Source organism: Stegodyphus dumicola, chromosome 7, assembly GCF_044657685.1.
Source record: "Stegodyphus dumicola isolate Sdum_Otavi_A_Nest chromosome 7, ASM4465768v1".
Classification (NCBI taxonomy): Eukaryota; Metazoa; Arthropoda; class Arachnida; order Araneae; family Eresidae; genus Stegodyphus; species Stegodyphus dumicola.
The window spans coordinates 147,493,175-147,520,731 of NC_140774.1; the positions used below are offsets into that span (position 1 = coordinate 147,493,175).

Genomic DNA, 27,557 nt, shown 5'->3' on the forward strand with positions numbered 1-27,557 from the left:
GTTAATCGAAAATTCGTTAAAGTTTTACAAAATATGAAATAGATTAAAACAAATTCGAAATTCGGCAGTCCAGGTGCCCATGTTCGGGTGGAGGATTACATTATTCAAAATTTGATGGCTCTAGATACTGTCGTTTTTGTCACAGTGCGAGAAACATACATGTATTCATGCAGATTCTTCATTATTTAATTTCTTTACATATAATACAGGGCGATAATATTTGGTAACAACAATGTGAGAGGACACACGGACATTTAGAGTAAAACAGCGCAAAATGCCGCTTCGAAACTAACAGCCTTTCTAGGCTATTGCCGCTTTGGGTTAATAAATTAAATTAACAGTAAATAAAAAAAAATCTTATGCAGAACTAAAAATAAATTTAAAAAAATAATCACTATAAAATACAACAAAATTAACTATTACGGTTAAATACAATTTTAATATTAGAATTAAATGTATAAAAATTAAGATGTCAAAAGTGTTTGTCACTATGATGTATTATGAAATATAATTAAAATAAAATTCCTTTATAGAAATTGTGTCTATAATTTAAAAAAAGCAGCACAATTTAGAATTTTAAACAAAACTTTCAAAAATTCGTTTTTAAATATTTTAGTATTTTTTACTTATTTACGCCAATAAAAAGCATAAAAATTGCAAGAAAAATTTCTTGTTTGAAATTTTCTATTAGTTCAGATTTAAAATATTATTTTCTAAAAGAAGTAGTTACAAATTTCCTTACAGCATAGGAAAAGCTAAAAAAATATCCAGCCGTGAAAGCATGCAATAGCTTTATAATTATTTGGAACGATAATTATGCTTGATAAATATGCTAAATTTTTAAAAATCAATCTCAATTTCAAAAATAAAAATATGTAGAAATTCTAATTTGTGAAATCGGGGTATTGCGTATGATATGTAATGCCCCCTGGTACATTCGGAATAGCCAAATTCGTAAAGAGTTAAGAATAGAGGATCTTTGTGATTTTTATTGCCGCCTATCTAGGGCATTTTATGATAAACAGGAACTTCTGGACAATCCTGTGGTTGTTAACTATTGTTATGATACTAGGGACCCCAATTTCAGGAAACGCCCAAGGGCGATCCTAAATGTTAGTAATGTGTAATTTTGTATATGTGTTATGCAAATTGTTGGTCAGATTCTTTATTGTATATTGTTCTTTTTTCCTCCTGATTGCTTTTTGTTTTTACTAGTGGCACTAAGGCGTCGCACTTCGTATTTTGTTTCTCTTGTGTGTACATGTATTCTTCTGTGACATAGTTAAAAAAATAGTTAATTATGTATGGATTAGTAATTAGGTACTTAAGGAAAAAAATTTGTATTTAACTATTAGCAATTATGAATTTAAACTCTTGCTCATTTAATTATTTAGCACATTCAGTTATATTTCTCATAATTCGAAACTTTTATCATGTTATTCGATGAGGGGTAGGGCTATGGCGCCCAGGCACCCTGGTGGTTAAGCACCGCAGTTCAACATAATAATAATTTGTGAAATGAGGCGCTACAACAGCTTTTTCTTGACAAATATACCCGCTACAATAGGCAATCAATGTTAAATTTCTGCAAGTCGTCCCTACTCTTCCGGATATGATCAAGGTGACAGCCGGCAACGCCTCAGACGAGGGAGAAAACCCGTTTGGGTTAGTTTATTTCTTATAAGGTCCATGAATATATGTATCTCATTGATTTTCTTTTGATTTGCCTTTTCTTTCCACCTTAGCTTGATATTTTGCCCTGCGGGCGGAAAGACTTAGCAGATGCAAAACAAGACATCTGTTTGCTTTTCTGTCAGGAAAATAAGGGAGTTAAAAAGTTTGAAAATATTTTTTTTCCTATGGAGTATGTTATCTGAACACTATGGATAATCGTGAGAAAGAACATTTATTAGCTTTGAAAGGTTTGTGCATTCTTATTTTCTTAAAAGAAAAGGAAAATGTTGACAAAATTTATTATTAAATTTTGAATTGTAGTTGTAATAATTAGATAAGGGAACTTGTAAAATTCTGTTAGATGATTTATTCATATTAATTAGAAAGTACTGAAATTTATTTAGGGGAATGTAGTAGATTAAATATTTTTCAATTTATTTATAAAAATGTAGTCCATCTTCTGACTTAGATAAATTTTTTTGCAACATATGATGCTTAATTTAAGAAAGTTGGAACAAATATATTTTCATCAGTATTTTATTCGCCTCACGTGTATTTACTGTACTACTTGCTATCTCATTTAAGCTACTTAGAAAAAAAATTCATAATGTATGCAGATTCACTGCGGTTTTTGAAGTTTTTCAACCATAAAAGCCCTTAATCATTGACCCACTAGATTTTAATTGGAGGTTGAAAGGTGAAGAATATTAAATTCTTTATTGCTGGATGCGATGATATGAAAGGTAATGAACTGGTGGACATCACAACAAAAACTGTAGTTATATACACTTATTCCCTTCTCAGATACCAGCTTTTATATTGGTCATAAAATATCCTTTAAATGCCAGATGAGAAGTGTGAAATCAAAAGTGGAAAGCTGAGAGTTCACAACAAACCGGAAAGAAATTCTCTTGACATGTTTGAGACTCAACTGAGACAAAACACCTTTTAAAAGGAGAGGATGCTCACCTGTTTGTGTTAATTTTAGCATCTGTATGAAGATGTAACATGTTCTTAATTACTCAAGGTACTCTGCCATTACCCGGACAAGATTTAGAAATGTATGCATGTGTTGATGTACACTCATGTCCAAAATTATGTTTACATGCATAAATTCACGGATTTCTCAGAGACTATGACTTATAATTTAATGAATTTTCGTGGAATCATACATAACATGATGACACATAAATGCAAAAGAAAAAATTGAAGATCACCTCAAATGATATAAAATTGTAGCATGAAACAATAAAAATGGTAATAAAGTGTGACAAAGAGAGTTAAGAAAAAAAGGAATGATTCAGGAAAAGAATTAAGTCTTACGAATTTAATATGGAATATGATCTCCCCTGACTTGTACACACATATCACAACGTGTTTTAAGGCTGGAAATAATGCTGTTAACCACAGTTTGGGGAATTAATCTCCATTCTTCCAGCCATGCCGTCTTCGGAGCATTTACATCTCTAGGAAGAGGATGTATACGTGCACTTGCTCTTCCAAGATAGTCCCATAAGTTCTCTATCGGGTTAAGGTCAGGAGAGTTTGGTGGCCAAGGTATTTGCTTAATGTCTTCACTTTCAAGGAATTCATCAACGAGGTTTGCTCGATGTGGACGGGCATTATCATCCATAAATAAAAAGTCAGGTCCATATGCACCCCTGAAAAGTCTTACATAAGGATCTAAGACCTCATCTCGATATATCTGGCCTGTCACAGATCCGCTGCTGAACACGTGTAGGGGCGTACGTCCATCGATCATTATTCCACTCCATACCATCACACCTCCACTACCGAAACGGTCACGTTCCACAATGTTCGAGGTATCATTTCGTGTTCCTGACTCCCTCCAGATGTAAACACGTTTAGAATCACCAGTTAAACTAAACCGCGACTCATCAGTAAAGAGAACATGGGACCATTGATATTCAGTCCAGTTTTGATGTTCTTTACACCAATTAAAGCGATCCCTCTTTTTCTGTGAAGACAGTAAAACACATACCCTTGGCTTTCTGGCATAAAGGCCTTTTCATCAAGCCTTCTGTATATTGTTTGCCGTGATGCAACAGTTCCAGTGGCGGCTGCAAGCTCTGAACTTAACTGGCGAGCAGTAGCCTTTCTGTTACTATGGGCAGTTAATGCCAGATACCGATCTTCAGAAGCAGTTATCATTTGTTTCCGACCTTTTCCAGGCCTCCTTACAACACTTCCATCATTTTGAAACTGTTTCCATAGCTTAGAGACTGTCTGTCTTGAAATATTCAGACATGTGGCTGTTTCCATGATTGACTGCCCTGCTTCTAAACGGCCGATAATTCGCCACTTTACAGATTCTTCCAAATGATACTTCGAAGCCATAACAAACCGCTTTGAGTACCTACACACTGAAATCAAACGATAGCATGCAGAAATTCACTCAAATATTCAGTTTGCGCAAAGCGCTTGATTCACCCTTGGATGACGTAACGCCTAGATTTGCATATCACAAACCGTTTGATTACTTTTGATTGGATAATTCTAATTAGGCTTGGTTTTCACACATTCCCTGCAAATACGGATCACATTGATTCGATATTTCATTGAATATCATCATTTTTGGATATGTAAAGATAATTTTGGACATGAGTGTATATATGCACATATATATGCATGTGTCTATACACATACATACATTTCTGAATCCGGTCCTAATAACAGAAGTGTGCCATTAAAAGAGTGCTCAGTAAGCATTGTTAGCGGTTTAATCCTAGTATCCGGTGCACATAGGATTTGGCGACTTTATGATGAGCAGTAAAAGTGGGACATATACAATGAGTACTTAACCGGTCATTCAAAGAAAATATACAGTTAAACATAGTATATACTATGTGTATAGTATATATACTATGTGTGTATATACATATACTATGTGTGTATAGTATATATATAGACGTTCTTTAGATCATTTTTGGTGTTGGCGATAATTTTCAAAGTCACGCCAAGGCTGCACCGTATACTAGGATTTTACCTTATTAGCTTATTGAGTAATATATATAACAGATATGTTAATATATTATTAATTTTCGGTTGATCTTTACATTATGGTAACTTGGCGAAAATTTGGCGACCAACTCTCCTACAGCAACCCTCTATTTTTTTTTTCCCGCCGCCATTTTGTCTTCACGAAGTAAAGACATGTTTCTTTTCTTTTTATCTACTGAACACTTCTTCCAACAATCTACTAGCCGAATTACACTTATGCTAGAAATTTTATCTAACAAAACTGCTTAATCATGACAAATATTCACTGCAAAATTGGGAAAAAGTGCACAATACCATACTCCTTACGCGTTTTTCAAAATAACACATACACATAAACCATGTACACATCAACTTATTTTTACTTAAAAAAAATCCCAGAATTACACAAAAATGGCATTGCGCACACTCTTCACTATATCCATGTACACTGCTTTTTTCTCATAAATTAGAAAAATTTCACGAAAATACATGACAATTTTCTGAATCTTTAAACCCGGTAAAAAGAACATATATGAAATTACCTGATCGCGAAAAAGTATATACCCTTTCCAAATATAAACATTTCCACATATAAAATAAATAAAATATCCAAAAACTTTTACCTCTAAATCATCTATTATATTATAAACGTCACCAACGAATTCATACCGCAAGCATTACAAATACTTAGTGTCAAATATTTAAATTACTTCCATGCACATTTACTTCAACTAAAACGTATACCAAATTCCTACAAACATCAAATTCACAAAACAACTATCATTCAATTAAAATATCACTAAACTATGTACACGTCGACTTATTTTTACTTAAAAAAAAAATCCCAGAATTGCACAAAAATGGCATTGCGCACACTCTTCACCATATCCATGTACACTCCTTTTTTCTCATAAATTAGAAAAATTTCACGAAAATGCATGACAATTTTCTGAATCTTTAAACCCGTTAAAAAGAACATATATGAAATTACCTAATAACGAAAAAGTATATACCCTTTCCAAATATGAACATTTCCACGTATAAAATAAATATCCAAAAAAAAAAAAAAATAAATAAATAAAATATCCAAAAACTTTTACCTCTAAATTATCTATTATATTATAAACGTCACCAACGAATTCATACCGCAAACATTACAAATACTTAGTGTCAAATATTTAAATTATTTCCATGCACGTTTACTTCAACTAAAACGTATATCAAATTCCTACAAACATAAAATTCACAAAACAACTATCATTTAATTAAAATATAATTAAATTCAAAAACACTACTTAAAATCTAAAGAAGCACATACATTAAATTAATAAAAATTAGCTTACAATCCTAATTACTTTAAACTAAATCATTGCTAATAACAATTTTCCCAATAATACCAAATTACTTTACTTCCACGTTACATTTAGAACAATGCATAAAAATAATATCCTCAAATAATTAAAAATACTAACTTACCTAATCTTCTTCAGAATCTTGATTACGTGTCCGATAAACTTTTCTTATTTCTGTTTCAGGATCTTTAAAATCATACTTGTAGTTCACAGCAAGGTACCAGGTAAAATAAATAACTTAATAAAACGTCTTTACTTCTATCTCTCACAACCTTAAAGAAACACTTATTACTACTCCTTTCAATCCCACTAAATACCCATTTCGAATTCACTTTAGTTAGGGCCATGGGATCCAAAAATTAACGAACACTGTTTCACACAACACAGAATAAAGCCAAATACAAAATTTCCAGATTTTTTCCCGATTTCCCCCCTTTTCCGATTAAAGAACCGTAATTCGTCCATTAATATCACATGACATATCCCATGATCTCTCATTTCCCTCACACAAAATAATGCGTAATCGGAACTGAGTACTGCTCACATTAATACCAAAGTCCCAGGTAAACCTTTATCGCCTCCAAAATGTTGCCAAACTACCAGTTACCATATTCTAAAGATCAACCTAATTTTCCTTTCATCCCGAAAAACGACATCTATCTACGAAAACTTCTTTAATTATACGAAAATATTTCTTTCTATTTGTTGTTAAAAAATTTAGAAAAAATAATGTGGAAAATAATAATAAATAAGAGAAGAAGAATATAAATCTGCAAATGGGAAGAACCTCAGTGATAGTTCAACAAAATGAACGCAAGAAGAATGGTTGCAACCTTCGAAAAACAAATAGGATGAATCTGCTGGGTTACCAGGTTTGAACTATTATCGCCAAAGTTGGCGATATTTACATTTACTGGGTTCTCTGCGGAAGTGCTTCCAATGTATGTTATAGTATAAATCATGTTAACATATCAGTTTTTGCCCCTTATTTATACTTTGTGTTATGAAACTGTCTGTTCATTTTAACCTCATCATGAGAAAACTCAGCAATTTCTTTCTGCTTATTTTCTTTCTTTTTGTTATTATTATATGTGCTTATTGTATTTTATTCATCATCATATATTTTATAGCAAATTTTAAGTTCACACATTTGTCATATATTTTGCCATCTGTTTTTTTCACTGCATAACCTTATAGGATTTGTGCCAAAAATATTACTAATTGCTAGCAAAGGATATTATTGTTTTTAATGTTTTCATTTAATTGAAATTTGGGATGACTGTGAGAAATATGAGTAGAAATAAAAATACAATTCAAAAGAAGGGTGAATCTTTGGATTATTGGTAACTTGGTGATTTTTGGCGAAAATTTGGCAACCTACCCTGCTACAGCAACCTTCTACTTTTTTTTTTTTTGGCGCCATTTTGTCTTCACGAAGTAAAGACAGGTTTCTTTTTTTTTATTTACTCAACATTTTTTCCAACAATCTGCTAGCCGAATTACGCTTATGCTAGAAATTTTATGGAACAAAAGTGCTTAATCATGACGAATATTAACTGCAAAATTGGCAGAAAGTGCAGAATTGCAAACTCCTTGTCGTGTTTTTCAGAATGGCACATACATGGTAACCATGTACACGTCGACCTATTTTTACTTAAAAAAAATCCCAGAGTTGCACAAAAATCGCATTGCGCACACTCTTTACTGTATCCATGTACACTGCTTTTTTCTCATAAATTAGAAAAATTTGCACGAAAATGCAGGAAAATTTTGTGAATCTTTAAAGTCCTTAAAAAGGACATATATGAAATTACCTGATCGCGAAAAAGTATATACCCTTTCCAAGGATGAACATTTGCACGTATAAAATAAACAAAATATCCAAAAACTTTTTCCTGTAAATTATCTATTATAAACATCACCTGCGAATTTATAACGCAAACATTAAAAATGAATATTTAAATTATTTCCATGCACGTTTACTTCTACTGAAACGTATTCCAAAATGCTACTAACATATAATTCACAAAATCACTATCATTTAATTAAAATATAATTAAATTAAAAAACACTACTTAAAATATAAATAAACACATACATTAAATTAATAAAAATTAGCTTAAAATCTTAATTACTTTAAACTAATTCATTGCTAATAAAAATTTTTCAATAATAGCATATTAATTTATTTATTCCTTATATTTAGAACAATGCATAAGAATAATATCCTCAAATGATTAAAAATACTAACTTACCTAATCTTCTACAGAATCTTGAGTGCATGGCGGATCACAAAATGTCCATTTTCACCAGATTTCTTGCACCGCCATTCAAACTTATCTGTAATATCCTTCTTTTCACACAATCTCATTTCATTCCCACATGTTAGACATTCATACTTATCCGCAATTAATCATTCAAGCAATTCTTTTGGATTATCAGATAAACGCAATAAAAATTTCGAATTCACTTTAGATAGGGCCGTGGGATCCAAAAATTAAGCAACACTGTTTCACACAACACAGATTGAAGCTAAATACAAAATGCTATAAAGTACTGCAGATATTTTTCCAAATTTCCCCCCTTTTCCGATTAAAGAGCTGTCATTCGTCCATAAATGTCACATGACATATATCATGATCTCTCATTTCTCTCAGACAAAATAATCCGTAATTGGAACTGGGTACTTCTCACATTATTGCCAAAGTCCTAGGTAGTAACCTTTATCGCCTACCAAAATGTCGCCAAACTGCCTGTTACCATATTCCAAAGATTAGCCAAAAGAAGTTTTTTAAAAAATGTAGAGAAATATACATGTACTCTTACAGAAAAAAAATCTTTAGCAGCTAATTGTGTTTAAATGCTGTTGTAGTTATGACAAGATTAGCACTAATACGATATTAGGTATTGTGTATTTCATATAAATTTGACAGAACATATGATTCTCGTTCTTAAAAGTTCAAGCGTGATTTACTGTGCATTTGGTGCGGCATTCTCATTTTGTTATTTTCATCACATCTAATACACAAGCTAGTTTCTTTTAGAAAAATCCTTTGCAAAAATCAGTTCTTTTTTTTTTTTTTTTTTTTTTTTTTTTTTTCCACATGATTAAAAAATATATATATAAAGTTATGTATTAAAATAAGTGTAATTTCAAAAGAGCATCACAGTAAATGTGGAAATAAGTAATAGGAAGGTTAACTTGAGATTGGGTAAATAAAGCTAAAATGAAATGTAAAACTTCTAGTTGAAATTGAAAATGGGACAATGATATTTGTTTTCTTCTATTAAATTGTTTCATTGAACACTTTTCCATTACTTTTGATGTACAGCCTGCTAAACTAAAATTGTAATTATGAATGGCAATGCTATAGAGAAATAAACTTTGGGATTTGTCTTGTTCCCGTTCTTCATCACCAAATTTAATTTTCAGAAGTCTAAAAAATGAAATAGGCATTTATAATTCTCTTTCTTGTTTATGTAAAATTCTGTCTGCCATTAAAAAATTGAATTAAACCAATATGTTTTCCACATATATAATCCTCTAGTTTTTATTAAATTGGGACATCTTATGATTAACATTTTAACTTAATTAAATTGCTTTTGCAGATACCTTGATGGATTTCTTTAAATCAAAATAATGAAAAACAGTTAAATGTTAAACAAGAGTGCAGATTATGAAATAAATTTCTAGTAAAGAAGTTCAAAGTATATATGTCAAACAAAAAAAATTTTGTGTTAAATACTTGAATACAGAAGTTCATGCATGCATACAGTCAGCCATACGTATAGTGAAAGCACCCATGCTTGTAATCAGTAAAGAGAATTTCTGTGGATACCTGACATACACTAGAAATCTGAACACCAAGAAGGTATAGTTTGGACCAAATAACACTTTATAATACTTATATTCTTTTTGAAACACGGTGTATAGCAGACGTAGAACTCCATCCCACAAAGTGACATATGGTAGCTGTACATATTACACAATGGATGTACTTTTGCATCAACATCATGGCTACTACAGCAGTTATTAATATACCATCTTTACTTATTTTAAATGGCTTTTCTCACACATGCTTTAACCTGTGACCTTGAAACATTAATCAAATAAATATGCTACCTATTCAAATGTTTTGCTTACATTTTGTTCCTCTAAACCAATGGTATTCAAACTTTTCGGCAGTGCACCTCCATAAAAATTCAAGCAACCCCAAAAGACCACTCCATGATTTCAATCAGAGTGTTGACCCTTAGTTTTATGCCATGAATTTAGATTTTTTAGGATTTTTATCTACCTTGCAACCTTGGAGTCATAACCCATAGTCTGAATGCCACTGTTCTAAACTGATTTCTTCTTGCTGGTGGGATTTCATTTTCCATCAGTATGCTATCCTGAAAGTAAGAACTGTTTGAAGTTTATGTTAAAAATTTTCCACTTTTGTTTTTAAACATTGCAAATATATTATGCTAGTCATTCAGAAAACTTCCATTAATGATGTCATCTCTGGATGACATTGTTTTTATTGTGAGAATTCTTTTTATTACTGCAAAAGGCCTAGTGGCATAAACTTGAACTTAGAAGAGTTATTGTTTCTAGAAGAAAGAAGATCCAAGATTCTGGAAAACTTATGAGACTTATTCTGTAAAGGGGCAGTAAGTGTTAATTGCTTTGTTAAACCTAATTCAGTATACTTTTAGAGTAAAAAACTGTTTCAGTCCTAAAAAAAATATGGTGTTCTCTAAAATGCATTAATCTTTTTCTTTTCAAATTTTAACTGTTATTACATAAAGATTGAAATTTATTAGTAATTAAAATTAATCTGGTATATTATTTTATCCACTAGTGGTATTTTCTTGTCAGTTAATAACATAAAAGTTTTTGGTGCTTTCTGATTATCCTCATTTGCAAAAACGTAATGATTAGTCAACCCTCTATGTTGTCAAAAGTATTGTTACGAAATGTAAAGGTGCGGTGAGATGGCTTCCCCGCAAAGCAGTTTTGGGTTGCCATAAAATGGCAATGGAAGGCAGGGTTGCCACATTTGATGAGAAATCGCCCATTTGGTGACAAAATTCCCAATATACCATGGACGGTTGGAGAACCTTCTGGAAAGAATTCTTGCCAGTTTAGCCCAGAATGTTTCCGAACACAAGCCAAAAGCTATATAAGCCCTGCTGGTCCGCAATCAGTAAGTGTGTGTGTGCCTTGTCTAGTGAGCTGATAGTCATTGAGTGTGTGTCTCTCATCGAGAGTGAGTGTGTCTCGCCTAGCGAGTCAATCCCTGCGGAGTCGATCGAGTTGACAGCCGGGCAGCGAGTGCCGAGTGGATTGTCGAGTGCACCAAAGGAGTCTGTTAATGTATCACGGTTAGTGCATCGTCGAGAGAGCATGTTGAGTTCTGGGAACGATTGAACCGAAGAGTTGGGAGCTGTGCTCGTGTGTCGTCGAGTGCATCGCGAGTTGTACCGTAAAGAGTCTCGAGAGTACATGGAGTTCCGAGAACGACCAAGCAGAGTCGGGTGCTTTGCAGGAAGCTGTCTCCACCGTGATAGCCTGATAACCTGAAGGCTGTGTCGCTGATCGTGTCAGCATGTTTATAGTAGTTCATCGATTGTAAAACGTGTTTTGGAGCTGTCCTGACAATACTGGCAAATAAAGTGTGTTTTGATACTTCATCAAGTGTCGTCGTTATTCACTCCAAATCTACGAACCCCGTACGAACGTGAAGGAAGAAAATAACGTAACAGTATTCATGTAGAAATCAAAGATAGTGCCAGAAGGTGTTTATATGGTGACCCTAGTAGTTTCTCCTGAGATGGCTTTACATTTCTCTTGATATTTTCACCAATGAGTCTGAATAATATGATCCTGCTGTGGAAAATTCAGAATTTTATTTCAGCAGTCGACTGTTACTGCAGTTTTCATCATCTTCGGCAAAATCTAAAACTTATTTTTTGGCATGCATTGAGAGTAACGTGGCTCACTTAAAGGCATCATGTACCTCTTTTTCCCTTGTCATTTTAGGATTTTGGTGCAGTGTGTGCCCAGTTTACTCAATTCTCTGATTTTTTTCCTTTTAAGCAAAAACCAATCACTGTGTACACGGGAAGAACAACAGCACCAAAAACCAAGAAATATGTGTTTCTTAGATGGGAAAAGAAGGTTGTAAAAAATTGGGTGGCACTGAATGCATCATTGAAATAAACATTAACAATAAATGATACCCAAACTAACATTTCTGTTCAAAGTTGGCAATGAATTTACAAATACTCTCCAAAGTCCTCAATGAGTTTGTGAATTTTCTGTGTGGGTGCAAATAATCAAAAAGTACCACTTTTTAATATTTTTATATGTTCTTATGTCCTTTTGTTAATGCTTTCTTCTTATTTTTATAGTGATGAGGCTTACCAGACCATCACTTTATACGACACAACCTGTAGCTAGTGATTCTAGGTATTTTACATGCAATTTATTGAATGCTGCCTTGAAACAGGATTTTGGCTCCCCAGAGAATTTAGAATATTTTAGCTCAGGGAACTTATTAATGTTACCACAAAGTTTTGGGTAATATATTTGTTATATTTAAGGAAATAATTAATTTTAATGTGGATTGTAAAATAGGTATTTGTTATGGAAAATTGTTATGTATTATTTGGTACAATTATTATATTATTTTACTGTGTTTAATGAATTTGTATTATTATTATTTTAGAATTAATGTTTAGTATTTAGATTTTTTTAAACTCTGTGTGTTTAAGTCTGTGTGTTTTAGCAGAATGCCAGTCAGGCTTGCGTTTGAGATGGTCGAACTATAGGAGAGCTGTGTATGAATGTTATTTTACAACTGCTTGTAAGAGCTTGATTGACATCTGTTTAAAGCAGTGTCATGCCTTCTTATATAAATATTATGTTCAACAATCTGAAATTACGTTTCGTGAAAATATTATTTCATGCGTACAGGTTTGTAACAGATTGAATGCACAAGTCCAATAAAAGGTTAATAAAATTTTTCTTATCAAAAGAAATGAAACAGAATGCTGAAATTTTTCTCAGAAATATTCGTACAAATGTTCACAATATCATGCAGTAGTAATCAGAAGTTATACTTAAAACAACTAAAATCGTTAAATAGAATGCAAAGCACAGCACAGAGAAAGCTATTCAATCAACAATAAAACAACAGCTAACTAAACAACTGAGGTAAGATGTCTTTCTCCGGCATTTACATCAAAGCTCTTTAAAGTTTGGCAGAATATGTGTTACAGTTAAAAGGGCGCGGGTGTATTTCCATTTCTCACGAGTCGGCTTCTTTGGAGGTTAGGGGTCAGACTGCCCAGCTGCATTTTTGTCTTTTCGCTGGGGTTGAAAGCACGTGTTTTGCTCGTTCAGAGGCAAATAGTTCTAAGGAGCGGCAATTTTTTGACAGAGTTATAGGTTGGAAACATTCTTCTGTTGCATCGGAAAGAAAGGGTCTGTCATCTTGTGGAAAGTTCTGAATTTCTGAGAATTTTAGAGGCTATTTATTACCTTCTTTCTAGTTGGCTAGAGGGAGTCCAAGTTTCTTTAAGATTGGTTACATTTTTAATTTTAGTGTTGTTTGAGCCAATAGTGATTTTGATATCTGGTATATTTCACTATAGCAAAAGAAATCTGCATATAAAAAATAATTATGTAGGAAAAAATATACTTAGGAAGAATTAAATTTACTTTTTTTGGTATAGTTCGATCACCTCATCCACGACCATGAGCACAAACACGCACGCACCATTCTGTCCGAATTATTCTCAAAGTAGGGTGGAAAGATAGGGACTTTCTTTCCATCCAACATATAAATTCTCTCTTTCCAGAGAAGAGAAGAGTTTCACATGACCTTTCAATCTGCAGCATCTAATAAAGCCCCTTTTGGACGAGTCTGTGTGTTTTAGCAGAATGCCAGTCAGGCTTGCGTTTGAGATTGTCGAACTATAGGAGAGCTGTGTATGAATGTTATTTTACAACTGCTTGTAAGAGCTTGATTGACATCTGTTTAAAGCAGTGTCAGGCCTTCTTATATAAATATTATGTTCAACAATCTGAAATTACGTTTCGTGAAAATATTATTTCATGCGTACAGGTTTGTAACAGATTGAATGCACAAGTCCAATAAAAGGTTAATAAAATTTTTCTTATCAAAAGAAATGAAACAGAATGCTGAAATTTTTCTCAGAAATATTCGTACAAATGTTCACAATATCATGCAGTAGTAATCAGAAGTTATACTTAAAACAACTAAAATCGTTAAATAGAATGCAAAGCACAGCACAGAGAAAGCTATTCAATCAACAATAAAAACACAGCTAACTAAACAACTGAGGTAAGATGTCTTTCTCCGGCATTTACATCAAAGCTCTTTAAAGTTTGGCAGAATATGTGTTACAGTTAAAAGGGCGCAGGTGTATTTCCGTTTCTCACGAGTCGGATTCTTTGGAGGTTAGGGGTCAGACTGCCCAGCTGCATTTTTGTCTTTTCGCTGGGGTTGAAAGCACGTGTTTTGCTCGTTCAGAGGCAAATAGTTCTAAGGAGCGGCAATTTTTTGACAGAGTTATAGGTTGGAAACATTCTTCTGTTGCATCGGAAAGAAAGGGTCTGTCATCTTGTGGAAAGTTCTGAATTTCTGAGAATTTTAGAGGCTATTTATTACCTTCTTTCTAGTTGGCTAGAGGGAGTCCAAGTTTCTTTAAGATTGGTTACATTTTTAATTTTAGTGTTGTTTGAGCCAATAGTGATTTTGATATCTGGTATATTTCACTATAGCAAAAGAAATCTGCATATAAAAAATAATTATGTAGGAAAAAATATACTTAGGAAGAATTAAATTTACTTTTTTTGGTATAGTTCGATCACCTCATCCACGACCATGAGCACAAACACGCACGCACCATTCTGTCCGAATTATTCTCAAAGTAGGGTGGAAAGATAGGGACTTTCTTTCCATCCAACATATAAATTCTCTCTTTCCAGAGAAGAGAAGAGTTTCACATGACCTTTCAATCTGCAGCATCTAATAAAGCCCCTTTTGGACGAGTCTGTGTGTTTTAGCAGAATGCCAGTCAGGCTTGCGTTTGAGATGGTCGAACTATAGGAGAGCTGTGTATGAATGTTATTTTACAACTGCTTGTAAGAGCTTGATTGACATCTGTTTAAAGCAGTGTCAGGCCTTCTTATATAAATATTATGTTCAACAATCTGAAATTACGTTTCGTGAAAATATTATTTCATGCGTACAGGTTTGTAACAGATTGAATGCACAAGTCCAATAAAAGGTTAATAAAATTTTTCTTATCAAAAGAAATGAAACAGAATGCTGAAATTTTTCTCAGAAATATTCGTACAAATGTTCACAATATCATGCAGTAGTAATCAGAAGTTATACTTAAAACAACTAAAATCGTTAAATAGAATGCAAAGCACAGCACAGAGAAAGCTATTCAATCAACAATAAAACAACAGCTAACTAAACAACTGAGGTAAGATGTCTTTCTCCGACATTTACATCAAAGCTCTTTAAAGTTTGGCAGAATATGTGTTACAGTTAAAAGGGCGCGGGTGTATTTCCGTTTCTCACGAGTCGGCTTCTTTGGAGGTTAGGGGTCAGACTGCCCAGCTGCATTTTTGTCTTTTCGCTGGGGTTGAAAGCACGTGTTTTGCTCGTTCAGAGGCAAATAGTTCTAAGGAGCGGCAATTTTTTGACAGAGTTATAGGTTGGAAACATTCTTCTGTTGCATCGGAAAGAAAGGGTCTGTCATCTTGTGGAAAGTTCTGAATTTCTGAGAATTTTAGAGGCTATTTATTACCTTCTTTCTAGTTGGCTAGAGGGAGTCCAAGTTTCTTTAAGATTGGTTACATTTTTAATTTTAGTGTTGTTTGAGCCAATAGTGATTTTGATATCTGGTATATTTCACTATAGCAAAAGAAATCTGTATATAAAAAATAATTATGTAGGAAAAAATATACTTAGGAAGAATTAAATTTACTTTTTTTGGTATAGTTCGATCACCTCATCCACGACCATGAGCACAAACACGCACGCACCATTCTGTCCGAATTATTTTCAAAGTAGGGTGGAAAGATAGGGACTTTCTTTCCATCCAACATATAAATTCTCTCTTTCCAGAGAAGAGAAGAGTTTCACATGACCTTTCAATCTGCAGCATCTAATAAAGCCCCTTTTGGACGAGTCTGTGTGTTTTAGCAGAATGCCAGTCAGGCTTGCGTTTGAGATTGTCGAACTATAGGAGAGCTGTGTATGAATGTTATTTTACAACTGCTTGTAAGAGCTTGATTGACATCTGTTTAAAGCAGTGTCAGGCCTTCTTATATAAATATTATGTTCAACAATCTGAAATTACGTTTCGTGAAAATATTATTTCATGCGTACAGGTTTGTAACAGATTGAATGCACAAGTCCAATAAAAGGTTAATAAAATTTTTCTTATCAAAAGAAATGAAACAGAATGCTGAAATTTTTCTCAGAAATATTCGTACAAATGTTCACAATATCATGCAGTAGTAATCAGAAGTTATACTTAAAACAACTAAAATCGTTAAATAGAATGCAAAGCACAGCACAGAGAAAGCTATTCAATCAACAATAAAAACACAGCTAACTAAACAACTGAGGTAAGATGTCTTTCTCCGGCATTTACATCAAAGCTCTTTAAAGTTTGGCAGAATATGTGTTACAGTTAAAAGGGCGCAGGTGTATTTCCGTTTCTCACGAGTCGGATTCTTTGGAGGTTAGGGGTCAGACTGCCCAGCTGCATTTTTGTCTTTTCGCTGGGGTTGAAAGCACGTGTTTTGCTCGTTCAGAGGCAAATAGTTCTAAGGAGCGGCAATTTTTTGACAGAGTTATAGGTTGGAAACATTCTTCTGTTGCATCGGAAAGAAAGGGTCTGTCATCTTGTGGAAAGTTCTGAATTTCTGAGAATTTTAGAGGCTATTTATTACCTTCTTTCTAGTTGGCTAGAGGGAGTCCAAGTTTCTTTAAGATTGGTTACATTTTTAATTTTAGTGTTGTTTGAGCCAATAGTGATTTTGATATCTGGTATATTTCACTATAGCAAAAGAAATCTGCATATAAAAAATAATTATGTAGGAAAAAATATACTTAGGAAGAATTAAATTTACTTTTTTTGGTATAGTTCGATCACCTCATCCACGACCATGAGCACAAACACGCACGCACCATTCTGTCCGAATTATTCTCAAAGTAGGGTGGAAAGATAGGGACTTTCTTTCCATCCAACATATAAATTCTCTCTTTCCAGAGAAGAGAAGAGTTTCACATGACCTTTCAATCTGCAGCATCTAATAAAGCCCCTTTTGGACGAGTCTGTGTGTTTTAGCAGAATGCCAGTCAGGCTTGCGTTTGAGATGGTCGAACTATAGGAGAGCTGTGTATGAATGTTATTTTACAACTGCTTGTAAGAGCTTGATTGACATCTGTTTAAAGCAGTGTCAGGCCTTCTTATATAAATATTATGTTCAACAATCTGAAATTACGTTTCGTGAAAATATTATTTCATGCGTACAGGTTTGTAACAGATTGAATGCACAAGTCCAATAAAAGGTTAATAAAATTTTTCTTATCAAAAGAAATGAAACAGAATGCTGAAATTTTTCTCAGAAATATTCGTACAAATGTTCACAATATCATGCAGTAGTAATCAGAAGTTATACTTAAAACAACTAAAATCGTTAAATAGAATGCAAAGCACAGCACAGAGAAAGCTATTCAATCAACAATAAAACAACAGCTAACTAAACAACTGAGGTAAGATGTCTTTCTCCGACATTTACATCAAAGCTCTTTAAAGTTTGGCAGAATATGTGTTACAGTTAAAAGGGCGCGGGTGTATTTCCGTTTCTCACGAGTCGGCTTCTTTGGAGGTTAGGGGTCAGACTGCCCAGCTGCATTTTTGTCTTTTCGCTGGGGTTGAAAGCACGTGTTTTGCTCGTTCAGAGGCAAATAGTTCTAAGGAGCGGCAATTTTTTGACAGAGTTATAGGTTGGAAACATTCTTCTGTTGCATCGGAAAGAAAGGGTCTGTCATCTTGTGGAAAGTTCTGAATTTCTGAGAATTTTAGAGGCTATTTATTACCTTCTTTCTAGTTGGCTAGAGGGAGTCCAAGTTTCTTTAAGATTGGTTACATTTTTAATTTTAGTGTTGTTTGAGCCAATAGTGATTTTGATATCTGGTATATTTCACTATAGCAAAAGAAATCTGTATATAAAAAATAATTATGTAGGAAAAAATATACTTAGGAAGAATTAAATTTACTTTTTTTGGTATAGTTCGATCACCTCATCCACGACCATGAGCACAAACACGCACGCACCATTCTGTCCGAATTATTTTCAAAGTAGGGTGGAAAGATAGGGACTTTCTTTCCATCCAACATATAAATTCTCTCTTTCCAGAGAAGAGAAGAGTTTCACATGACCTTTCAATCTGCAGCATCTAATAAAGCCCCTTTTGGACGAGTCTGTGTGTTTTAGCAGAATGCCAGTCAGGCTTGCGTTTGAGATGGTCGAACTATAGGAGAGCTGTGTATGAATGTTATTTTACAACTGCTTGTAAGAGCTTGATTGACATCTGTTTAAAGCAGTGTCAGGCCTTCTTATATAAATATTATGTTCAACAATCTGAAATTACGTTTCGTGAAAATATTATTTCATGCGTACAGGTTTGTAACAGATTGAATGCACAAGTCCAATAAAAGGTTAATAAAATTTTTCTTATCAAAAGAAATGAAACAGAATGCTGAAATTTTTCTCAGAAATATTCGTACAAATGTTCACAATATCATGCAGTAGTAATCAGAAGTTATACTTAAAACAACTAAAATCGTTAAATAGAATGCAAAGCACAGCACAGAGAAAGCTATTCAATCAACAATAAAACAACAGCTAACTAAACAACTGAGGTAAGATGTCTTTCTCCGACATTTACATCAAAGCTCTTTAAAGTTTGGCAGAATATGTGTTACAGTTAAAAGGGCGCGGGTGTATTTCCGTTTCTCACGAGTCGGCTTCTTTGGAGGTTAGGGGTCAGACTGCCCAGCTGCATTTTTGTCTTTTCGCTGGGGTTGAAAGCACGTGTTTTGCTCGTTCAGAGGCAAATAGTTCTAAGGAGCGGCAATTTTTTGACAGAGTTATAGGTTGGAAACATTCTTCTGTTGCATCGGAAAGAAAGGGTCTGTCATCTTGTGGAAAGTTCTGAATTTCTGAGAATTTTAGAGGCTATTTATTACCTTCTTTCTAGTTGGCTAGAGGGAGTCCAAGTTTCTTTAAGATTGGTTACATTTTTAATTTTAGTGTTGTTTGAGCCAATAGTGATTTTGATATCTGGTATATTTCACTATAGCAAAAGAAATCTGTATATAAAAAATAATTATGTAGGAAAAAATATACTTAGGAAGAATTAAATTTACTTTTTTTGGTATAGTTCGATCACCTCATCCACGACCATGAGCACAAACACGCACGCACCATTCTGTCCGAATTATTCTCAAAGTAGGGTGGAAAGATAGGGACTTTCTTTCCATCCAACATATAAATTCTCTCTTTCCAGAGAAGAGAAGAGTTTCACATGACCTTTCAATCTGCAGCATCTAATAAAGCCCCTTTTGGACGAGTCTGTGTGTTTTAGCAGAATGTCAGTCAGGCTTGCGTTTGAGATGGTCGAACTATAGGAGAGCTGTGTATGAATGTTATTTTACAACTGCTTGTAAGAGCTTGATTGACATCTGTTTAAAGCAGTGTCAGGCCTTCTTATATAAATATTATGTTCAACAATCTGAAATTACGTTTCGTGAAAATATTATTTCATGCGTACAGGTTTGTAACAGATTGAATGCACAAGTCCAATAAAAGGTTAATAAAATTTTTCTTATCAAAAGAAATGAAACAGAATGCTGAAATTTTTCTCAGAAATATTCGTACAAATGTTCACAATATCATGCAGTAGTAATCAGAAGTTATACTTAAAACAACTAAAATTGTTAAATAGAATGCAAAGCACAGCACAGAGAAAGCTATTCAATCAACAATAAAACAACAGCTAACTAAACAACTGAGGTAAGATGTCTTTCTCCGGCATTTTAAGGCTTTCAATTAGTCACGAGAGAGTTCTAGTAATTTCTTTGCTCCTTGAGATTTCTGGAAACTAACATGAAGATGGAATTATGGTTACAACTAACACAGTCAATTACATTTATTCAATTTCAGTACAAATAAAAGGGATATCCATTTATTCAATTTTAAGTACTCATGCTCTCATATTTTTACTTTTTCGGTGTAGCTTTCTCTTAAAATTTTTCATGAGCTGCATTGCACGGGGAGATAAAACAATTTTAATTATAATTCTACTGAAATTAGCTATCTAAATACAAAATTCATAACAATACCAACAAGTTAAAGAATTAATTAATCTCTGTTATTAGCAGTATTTTTAAAACAAATTAATTTACATACTTGTATTTAATTTTATCTCCATGTATTTTTGCATATATACATTATACCATATGTTTCCTTGTATAAGGCGAAAATTTTTGACAATTTTTTTTTTTATTTCTGAAGTTTGGGGTTCACTTAATATGAGTTTAAAAGCAGCTAAAAATAATTAAAGCTTCAAAATAATATTATAGCTAGAAGACTAGTTTATCTTCATATAACTGAAGATCGGTTTGTTTGATTGCAACAAAGCACATGAGTGCTATGTCCCTAAGGAGAGGTGTACTGTCATGAAGCACTTTCTAAGAAAAACTGGCTCCTATCCCTGTTACATATGTGGAAAATCATGAAAACACCCATGCGGCTGTCCTTTTGCTGAGATTTTAAACTCGGGTCAATCTAGCAGTATTATTCTCTTTGATATTAATTTACATAAATTAGAATTTCGTAATATTTTGTATATTGTAATTAATGCACATAAATTAGAATTTCATAAACTTAGAATTTCCAAGCAGTTCTTATAATTTCTTTCTGCTAGAAGCAAGTATGAGTGAATGCTATCATTCTCCATTTGATCATTAGCTTTGTTTTCATCTGCCAACCAGATGGTAAGTCTGTTGAACATTATTTCTCCAACCCAGGCTAAAATTCTACAGCTACAGGTAAGTTTTCATGATTTTTCTCATGTGTATGGTACATGGTATGTATCATGGTATGTATTTCTCCTGTGTATGGTACATGGTATGTACTTCTCATACATATGGTATAATGTATATATGCAAAAATGCATGGAGATAAAATTAAATACAATTAAATACATGAATGCAAGCCAGTTTCCCTTGAAAGTGATCCATGAAGACATCCCTCTTCCCTTGAAGGATAGCCTGTGTATGCTTTCCTGTTAGCCAAATAACTCAATATTCTGCCTCATAGAAAATATGAAGTACTGTTCTGACAGAACTATAAGAGAGCTGTGTATGAATGTTATTTTACAACTGCTTGTAAGAGCTTGATTGACATCTGTTTAAAGCAGTGTCAGACCTTCTTATATAAATATTATGTTGATATTTATATATGTTATATATGTTATATATGTCTTATATAAATATTATGTTGATATGATATGAACAATTATTTTACAACATTGCTCAACAAAAGTGATAAATTTAAATTTAGCATAAAATGCAGTCCCCCCCCCCTTTTTTTTTTTTTTTTTTTTCCGTCTGAGCATTATTGACTGTATAGCAGAAATGAAGAATTATATTTTATTTGTAAAAGTAAGATCACAGTTGAAGAAAATCTTGTGATTGCTTGAGAATGGTTATCAAAAGTGATAATTAAAATAAAATTCACCATGCACACCAAGTGTGCACATGCTTAATATTTGGGCCTAAAATGTCCTTTCTTTTCAACAGCATTCTCACACCTTTTATTCTTCGAATAGAAGCTGAATGGGAATTTGCTCTCACTTTCAGCTCATCTGATAGATCTAGCTAAGCTAGATGACCAAAAATTCATCTCTTCTATTAAGTAATGAAGAATCTGTAAACGTATGTATGTTCCTTCCTCGCATTGTAAAAAAAAAGAAAATGAGTGCACCTAGAGCCACTAAATTTTGAATACCCATAGTCCTCATCCTGAATATGTGCACCTCAAAATTTGAATTTGGAATTTTTTATTTATTTCATATTTTATATGAATTTAATGAATCTTTGATTAACAAACTAGGCAATTTAAAATCAAATATTGTCAATGCCGCTTTAAATAAAACATTTTTATCTCCAGCATCCAGACTGTTGCCATTCTTCAAAATGTAAAATATTTAATTTTCACTTTTAATCAACAAACTTGGCTATTTAAAAGCAATGTGCTTTTACTGCCTGAGAATAAAATACTTTTATTTTATCTGCTTGTTGCCATTTAGTAAAGTGCAAGGGATTTAACTCTCAAATTCAATTTGTCTGTTACTGAGTAACAAGCTGAGCAGTTTAAAAGGAATAAATGCAAAAAGAATATTTATGAATTATTTATTAATATTATTATTATTTATTAATATTTCAAAAATATTGTTTTCTACTTTTTTAATCTGAATGATGTGTAAAAGTGCATGTAAATTGTGATATATCTAATTAGACATATAAAAGTACACTAACTGGTCTCAGTTAAATCATTGTTTATTTTTTCATGATAACAATTTTAGGCAGTTAGCTGTGCTAGTGGCTGGTGTATTTAATTTATGTATAGCTGAATTAGTGAGGTGATTTTAAATATGGCTTTTTCATAGATTTTCAGTCTTAACTGAAGTTTTGTTATAAAATCAAACATTTTATACATAACTTATTCATGGATTGATTATATTTGGAAATATATAATTATGTGCATCTATTGATTTGCAGGAACATTTACTTGGGTGAAACATTTTCATGCTACATGAGTGTGCATAATGATAGCCAACAAATAGTTACAAGTGTGCATGTTCAGGTCTGTAGGAAGCAACTTTCATAAATCAGAATTTGTTAGTTCGTCATTTCTTTAATTTTATTAATATATTAAATGTTCTTTTTTATAATAATTTTAGGCAGATCTTCAAATAGGAATGCAAAAAATTGTGCTTTCAGGTCACAGAGGGAATTATAATTCTGTCACCCAGCTGAACCCTGATGAAAGTGTAGATGATGTTATTCATCACGAAGTTAAAGAAATAGGAACCCATATGCAAGTTTCTTTAAAAATAATCCTTTGTAGCATTAATTATGCAGCTTTTTGTTGTAGTCCTAAAGTAATTAAATTTTGTTTTTGATAATATATAATGTATTTATTTTCATGCCTATATAGAAGTTGTATTTTTGATATAAATGTTATGTATAATGTTAGAAGACCATTTTTAGTTACTTGGATTTCCTGCAAAATTTTTTTCTTTGTAGATCCATCCTTCTGATTTTGTTTGAGTACAGAAATAATATTTTGTAGAATTCTGTTTATTCTGTCTGACGTGAAGTATTTTTCTTACCAAAGTAAATGCATATACAATGAGCCCTATTGAAGTGACCACTCTCTTAAAATGGTCAGTATTTCTGAGAACATAAATAAATATTGGGTGCTTAAAGTAGAAGTCATTAAATTTTCAATTCCTTCAAGCAATCATTTTTGTAATAATTCTTCAGTCAAGCAAATTTGCCATTTTTATATGCATTCTTTTTGTTGTATTTCAAGTATTTTTTAAACAAACCATGATAATTTTTGCCCTAATTTTAAAATATATTCTTGTAGATTTTTCCAGGAATGTAAAAAATTTCTGTCAAATATCTGCAGGAATACTGAATTTTCTCATTAAATATGTAATGGAAGAGTGATATGGAGATGTATTTAGTATCGAGTGACCCAGGCCAGTCTGGGACATTGATTCCTTCCCAAATAATATTAAAAATTTTTTTTTTTTAAATTAAATGCTTTCAGATTTTATATTATGTCCAAAGGGGCGTTTTTTTAACGTTTTGTGAGTATATCACACATATATACACTATACATACGTATGTGCATAAATACAATTCTGAATCCCATCTTAATAATAGAATACTCAAAATTGTTTCAGATTTTCTGCTTGAACCTTTTAAATATAAAAGTGACTATAAATTCTATGAAATATTCCTTCAATATCTACAGGAAACAAATCTGATGCATTATAGATTATGTGTGCTGCGCAGCTTATTCCTATTATTGGATGATTTAATTGATTATTCAATCAGGAAAATGCATTATTTGTTCCTTTTCTGTTAACACCTTCAAAATTTGAATTTATATTTTCTACATAATACTCCACCAACTTCTTTGTTATTTGTTTGAATCCAATGTATAAATAATGTACTTGGTGATTATTTCCTATGTTTCTGTGTGAAGAGTGATTAAATCCAGAATTTTAATGTGATCACTTTCTTTGTGATCGAAATCTCCTACAAGAATCGGAAGCAACTTTATGTTTTTATGGTTTGAAGTATTTATGTAAAGTTATGTTATCTAATTTGATTTTTGTAGTGGAAATTGCAAAGAGTTTTATGACATTTTTAACTATTGCCTCACAATGTATAGAGCCCACCAGCGGCCAAGCGGTAACGTCGCTGAACACAGGTAGTTTGATCCGACGTTCGAATCCTGTGAACAGGCTGGCTGCATGGGCGTTTCCGTGGTTTTCCTCATGTGTAACGTGTATAAGAGCCAGTTTCCCTTAGAAAGTCCTCCACGAAGGCATCCCTGCCCTTAGGCAGATAGCCCTCGTGTGCTTTTCCATAATTAAATACACCAATACCACAATCTATAGATCTAAATAACTGATTGTACATGACTGTGTGGAATGTAAATGCAAGCTTTCCTCTTCATTTAATTTGTTCTTGCAAAAATATTGTATGACGTTATAGGAAGATGCTATTGCTTCTTCATCTTCTTATGTTTGTGGGACTCAGTATGCCATGTAATGTTGTTTTGTCCATTGTAAGTAATTGGAAATGTCGAATTGCACCAATTGCAGTGAGCATTAGAATCAGTTTTTGTTTGCTTTTTTTTAAAGAAAATTCTTTTGCCATACTGGCACTTTCTGAAAAAAATTAAATTTATAAAAGTTTAGTAATTGTACTTATCAAAGAAACTATTATAATTTCACAGTAGGAATTACAGTTTGTTTTACTAACCTCTAAAAATACTTACTGGTAGCTTTTGATTTAGTTCATGAGATATATACACTTACTACCAATAAATATTTGGACACCTGTGATAGAAAATAAAAACTAACTTTATTCAAAATCAATAATTGGTAGAGCCTCCACGAGAGGTAGTTACAGTGTGGACCCTCCGGGGCATACTTTCCACAAGTCTTTGTATGACAGCTAGAGGTTTTTTTCTTCCTCTTGGCTTGGAGAAGACATAGAAGTTCCTTCACCGATTTTGCATGGGTAGTGCACCCCTGAATTCGGCGATGTAACTCATCCCAAAGGTTCTCGATAGGGTTCAAGTCTGGACTCTGGGCAGGCCAGTCCATTCGATGAGGCACCATACCAAGCCTTGGTTAAGATTGAAACATAAAAACTGGCATTGTTGTCCTGAAAGTAACAGGGGTCCAACCCGTAAAACTGCCACAACGTAGGAAGCACATTCTCATCCAAAATAGTGCAGTAGGCATCGGAGTTGAGCTTACCATGAATGGGGACCAAGGTTCCCAGCCCATACCAGGAGAAATACCCCCAGACCATAATTCCATCTCCGCCAAACTTGACTGTTGGCACAATGCATTCTGGCAGGAGACGTTCTCTAGGTAGACGCCAGACCCAGACCCTGCCATCCGAACAGTAAAGGGTGAACCTTGATTCGTCACTCCAAAGAACCCGTTTCCACTGATCTACGGTCCAATTTCGATGTGTTTTGCCCCACATTAACCGAGAAGCGCGGTTGGACTTTGTGATCAAAGGCTTATGGGCAGCAGCACGACCATGAAAACCAAGCAGATGTGCTTCCTTACGTATGGTATTCATTGAAACAATACTCCCAGATGCCTGTTGAAAATCCTTGCGGATGAGGGCCATTGGTTGGGTGCGGTTCTTCTGAATTTCTCTGGACAGCACTCGTCGGTCTCTATCTCCCAGTTTTGTTGGTCTGCCGACTCGGGGCACATTCTGACAATCACCGCTTACCTTCCACTTCTTAATCACATAGGCCACTGTCGATTTTGGGTACTTCAGATCGCTAGATATGTCCCTTAAGGATCGGCCACATTTGTGATACCCGATAATTATACCTTTCTCGAAATCAGAGAGCTCCGGACTGCGAGGCATCTTGCATGCGACTAAAGCCGATGCTGTTTCCTAGACGATGTATACCGGAGTCCGTGACGTACCTTAGGACCGCAGATATGGTCATTTGCATAGGTGTCCAAATACTTATTGGTAGTCAGTGTATTTAGAGATTTTAGAAACTGGAGGATTGATATATTGAATCAGGGGGTCCATGGCTGATGCAGTCGGTTATTGGTGTTGGATGGAGTAAAAGATAGGTGTCACTAAATGAATCTACATAGTGTAAGAGCTTGTGAGAGAATGAAAAACCATTAGCCTCTGCATCATTCATCAATCTCCTTGCTCACCAGTCCTGATTCCACTGTTTGTTCAATTCTTTCCACTATTCACTCCATCCTCACTAACTGCTCTTGCTTCACCCATTATTGCAGATTTTTTCATCAAGGTTATTGTTAGTGAGTGATGAGTTATAAAAAAGAACCAATTTATTTCTTTGAGTGAACTGTTCTGATCTGATCCCATAAAAGAGCAGTATTGCACATATCCAGACTAAATAAAAATTGTTAATTTAATAGATACTCAATCTTGCAAATAATTAATTCTCAGAATATGGCTATTCAGCAAAGCATACTATCTTTAATTTATTGTTAAAAATTTAATCAATCTGTTCTGATTAACAAACTGAGTAATTCGAAAGCAATATTTTTTCATTGCATAAAATAGATCTTTGATTTATCTCCAGGCTTCTTCCCATATAGTTAGTTCTCCGAATGTTTCTGTTTCAAAAAGCATAACATTTTAATTTATATTTTAAATGTAATTGTTCTATAATTGCTTTAGAGTTTCTTAAAAGCTGTAAATTTATTAATTTTTAACAATGTAACTAAATGATATAGTTTCATATATATTTAATTTATAGTATAAACACTGAAACAAATAAATATACTTTAATAACGTATTTAACGGCATATAAGACGCACCCTTATTTAGATGGCCACACACAAGGAAAAAAAGTTTCAATAGTGTGGTTTCTTTTAGTTTTCACATTTCGTAAAAGCCAAATAAACAATTTTTGAATGCAATTACCTTCACGTATAAGACGCAGGTAACTTTTTTGAGACCAAATTTAGGAAAAAAAGTGCCTCTTATATGCCATCAAATACGGTAATTAAAATTTTTATTTTATACTAATACCAGAATTGCTTTCAGTGAAGTATTTACATTATATGATTTTTATGCTGACATACATTTTAT

The 27,557-nt window shown here is 33.2% G+C and overlaps 1 protein-coding gene across 1 annotated transcript in view; it reads left to right on the forward strand.

Annotated features, from left to right (window-relative positions):
• The first annotated feature begins 1,650 nt into the window (after positions 1-1,650).
• Positions 1,651-27,557, forward strand: part of LOC118185820 (trafficking protein particle complex subunit 13) — a 67,131-nt gene continuing 41,224 nt past the window's right edge. The window contains exons 1-5 of the mRNA XM_085820893.1: positions 1,651-1,665; positions 1,746-1,922; positions 12,426-12,594; positions 22,920-23,004; positions 23,102-23,238. Of these exons, the coding sequence (XP_085677019.1) occupies positions 1,883-1,922; positions 12,426-12,594; positions 22,920-23,004; positions 23,102-23,238 (431 nt within the window). The 5' untranslated portion in view covers positions 1,651-1,665; positions 1,746-1,882. The remainder of the gene's footprint in view (positions 1,666-1,745; positions 1,923-12,425; positions 12,595-22,919; positions 23,005-23,101; positions 23,239-27,557) is intronic.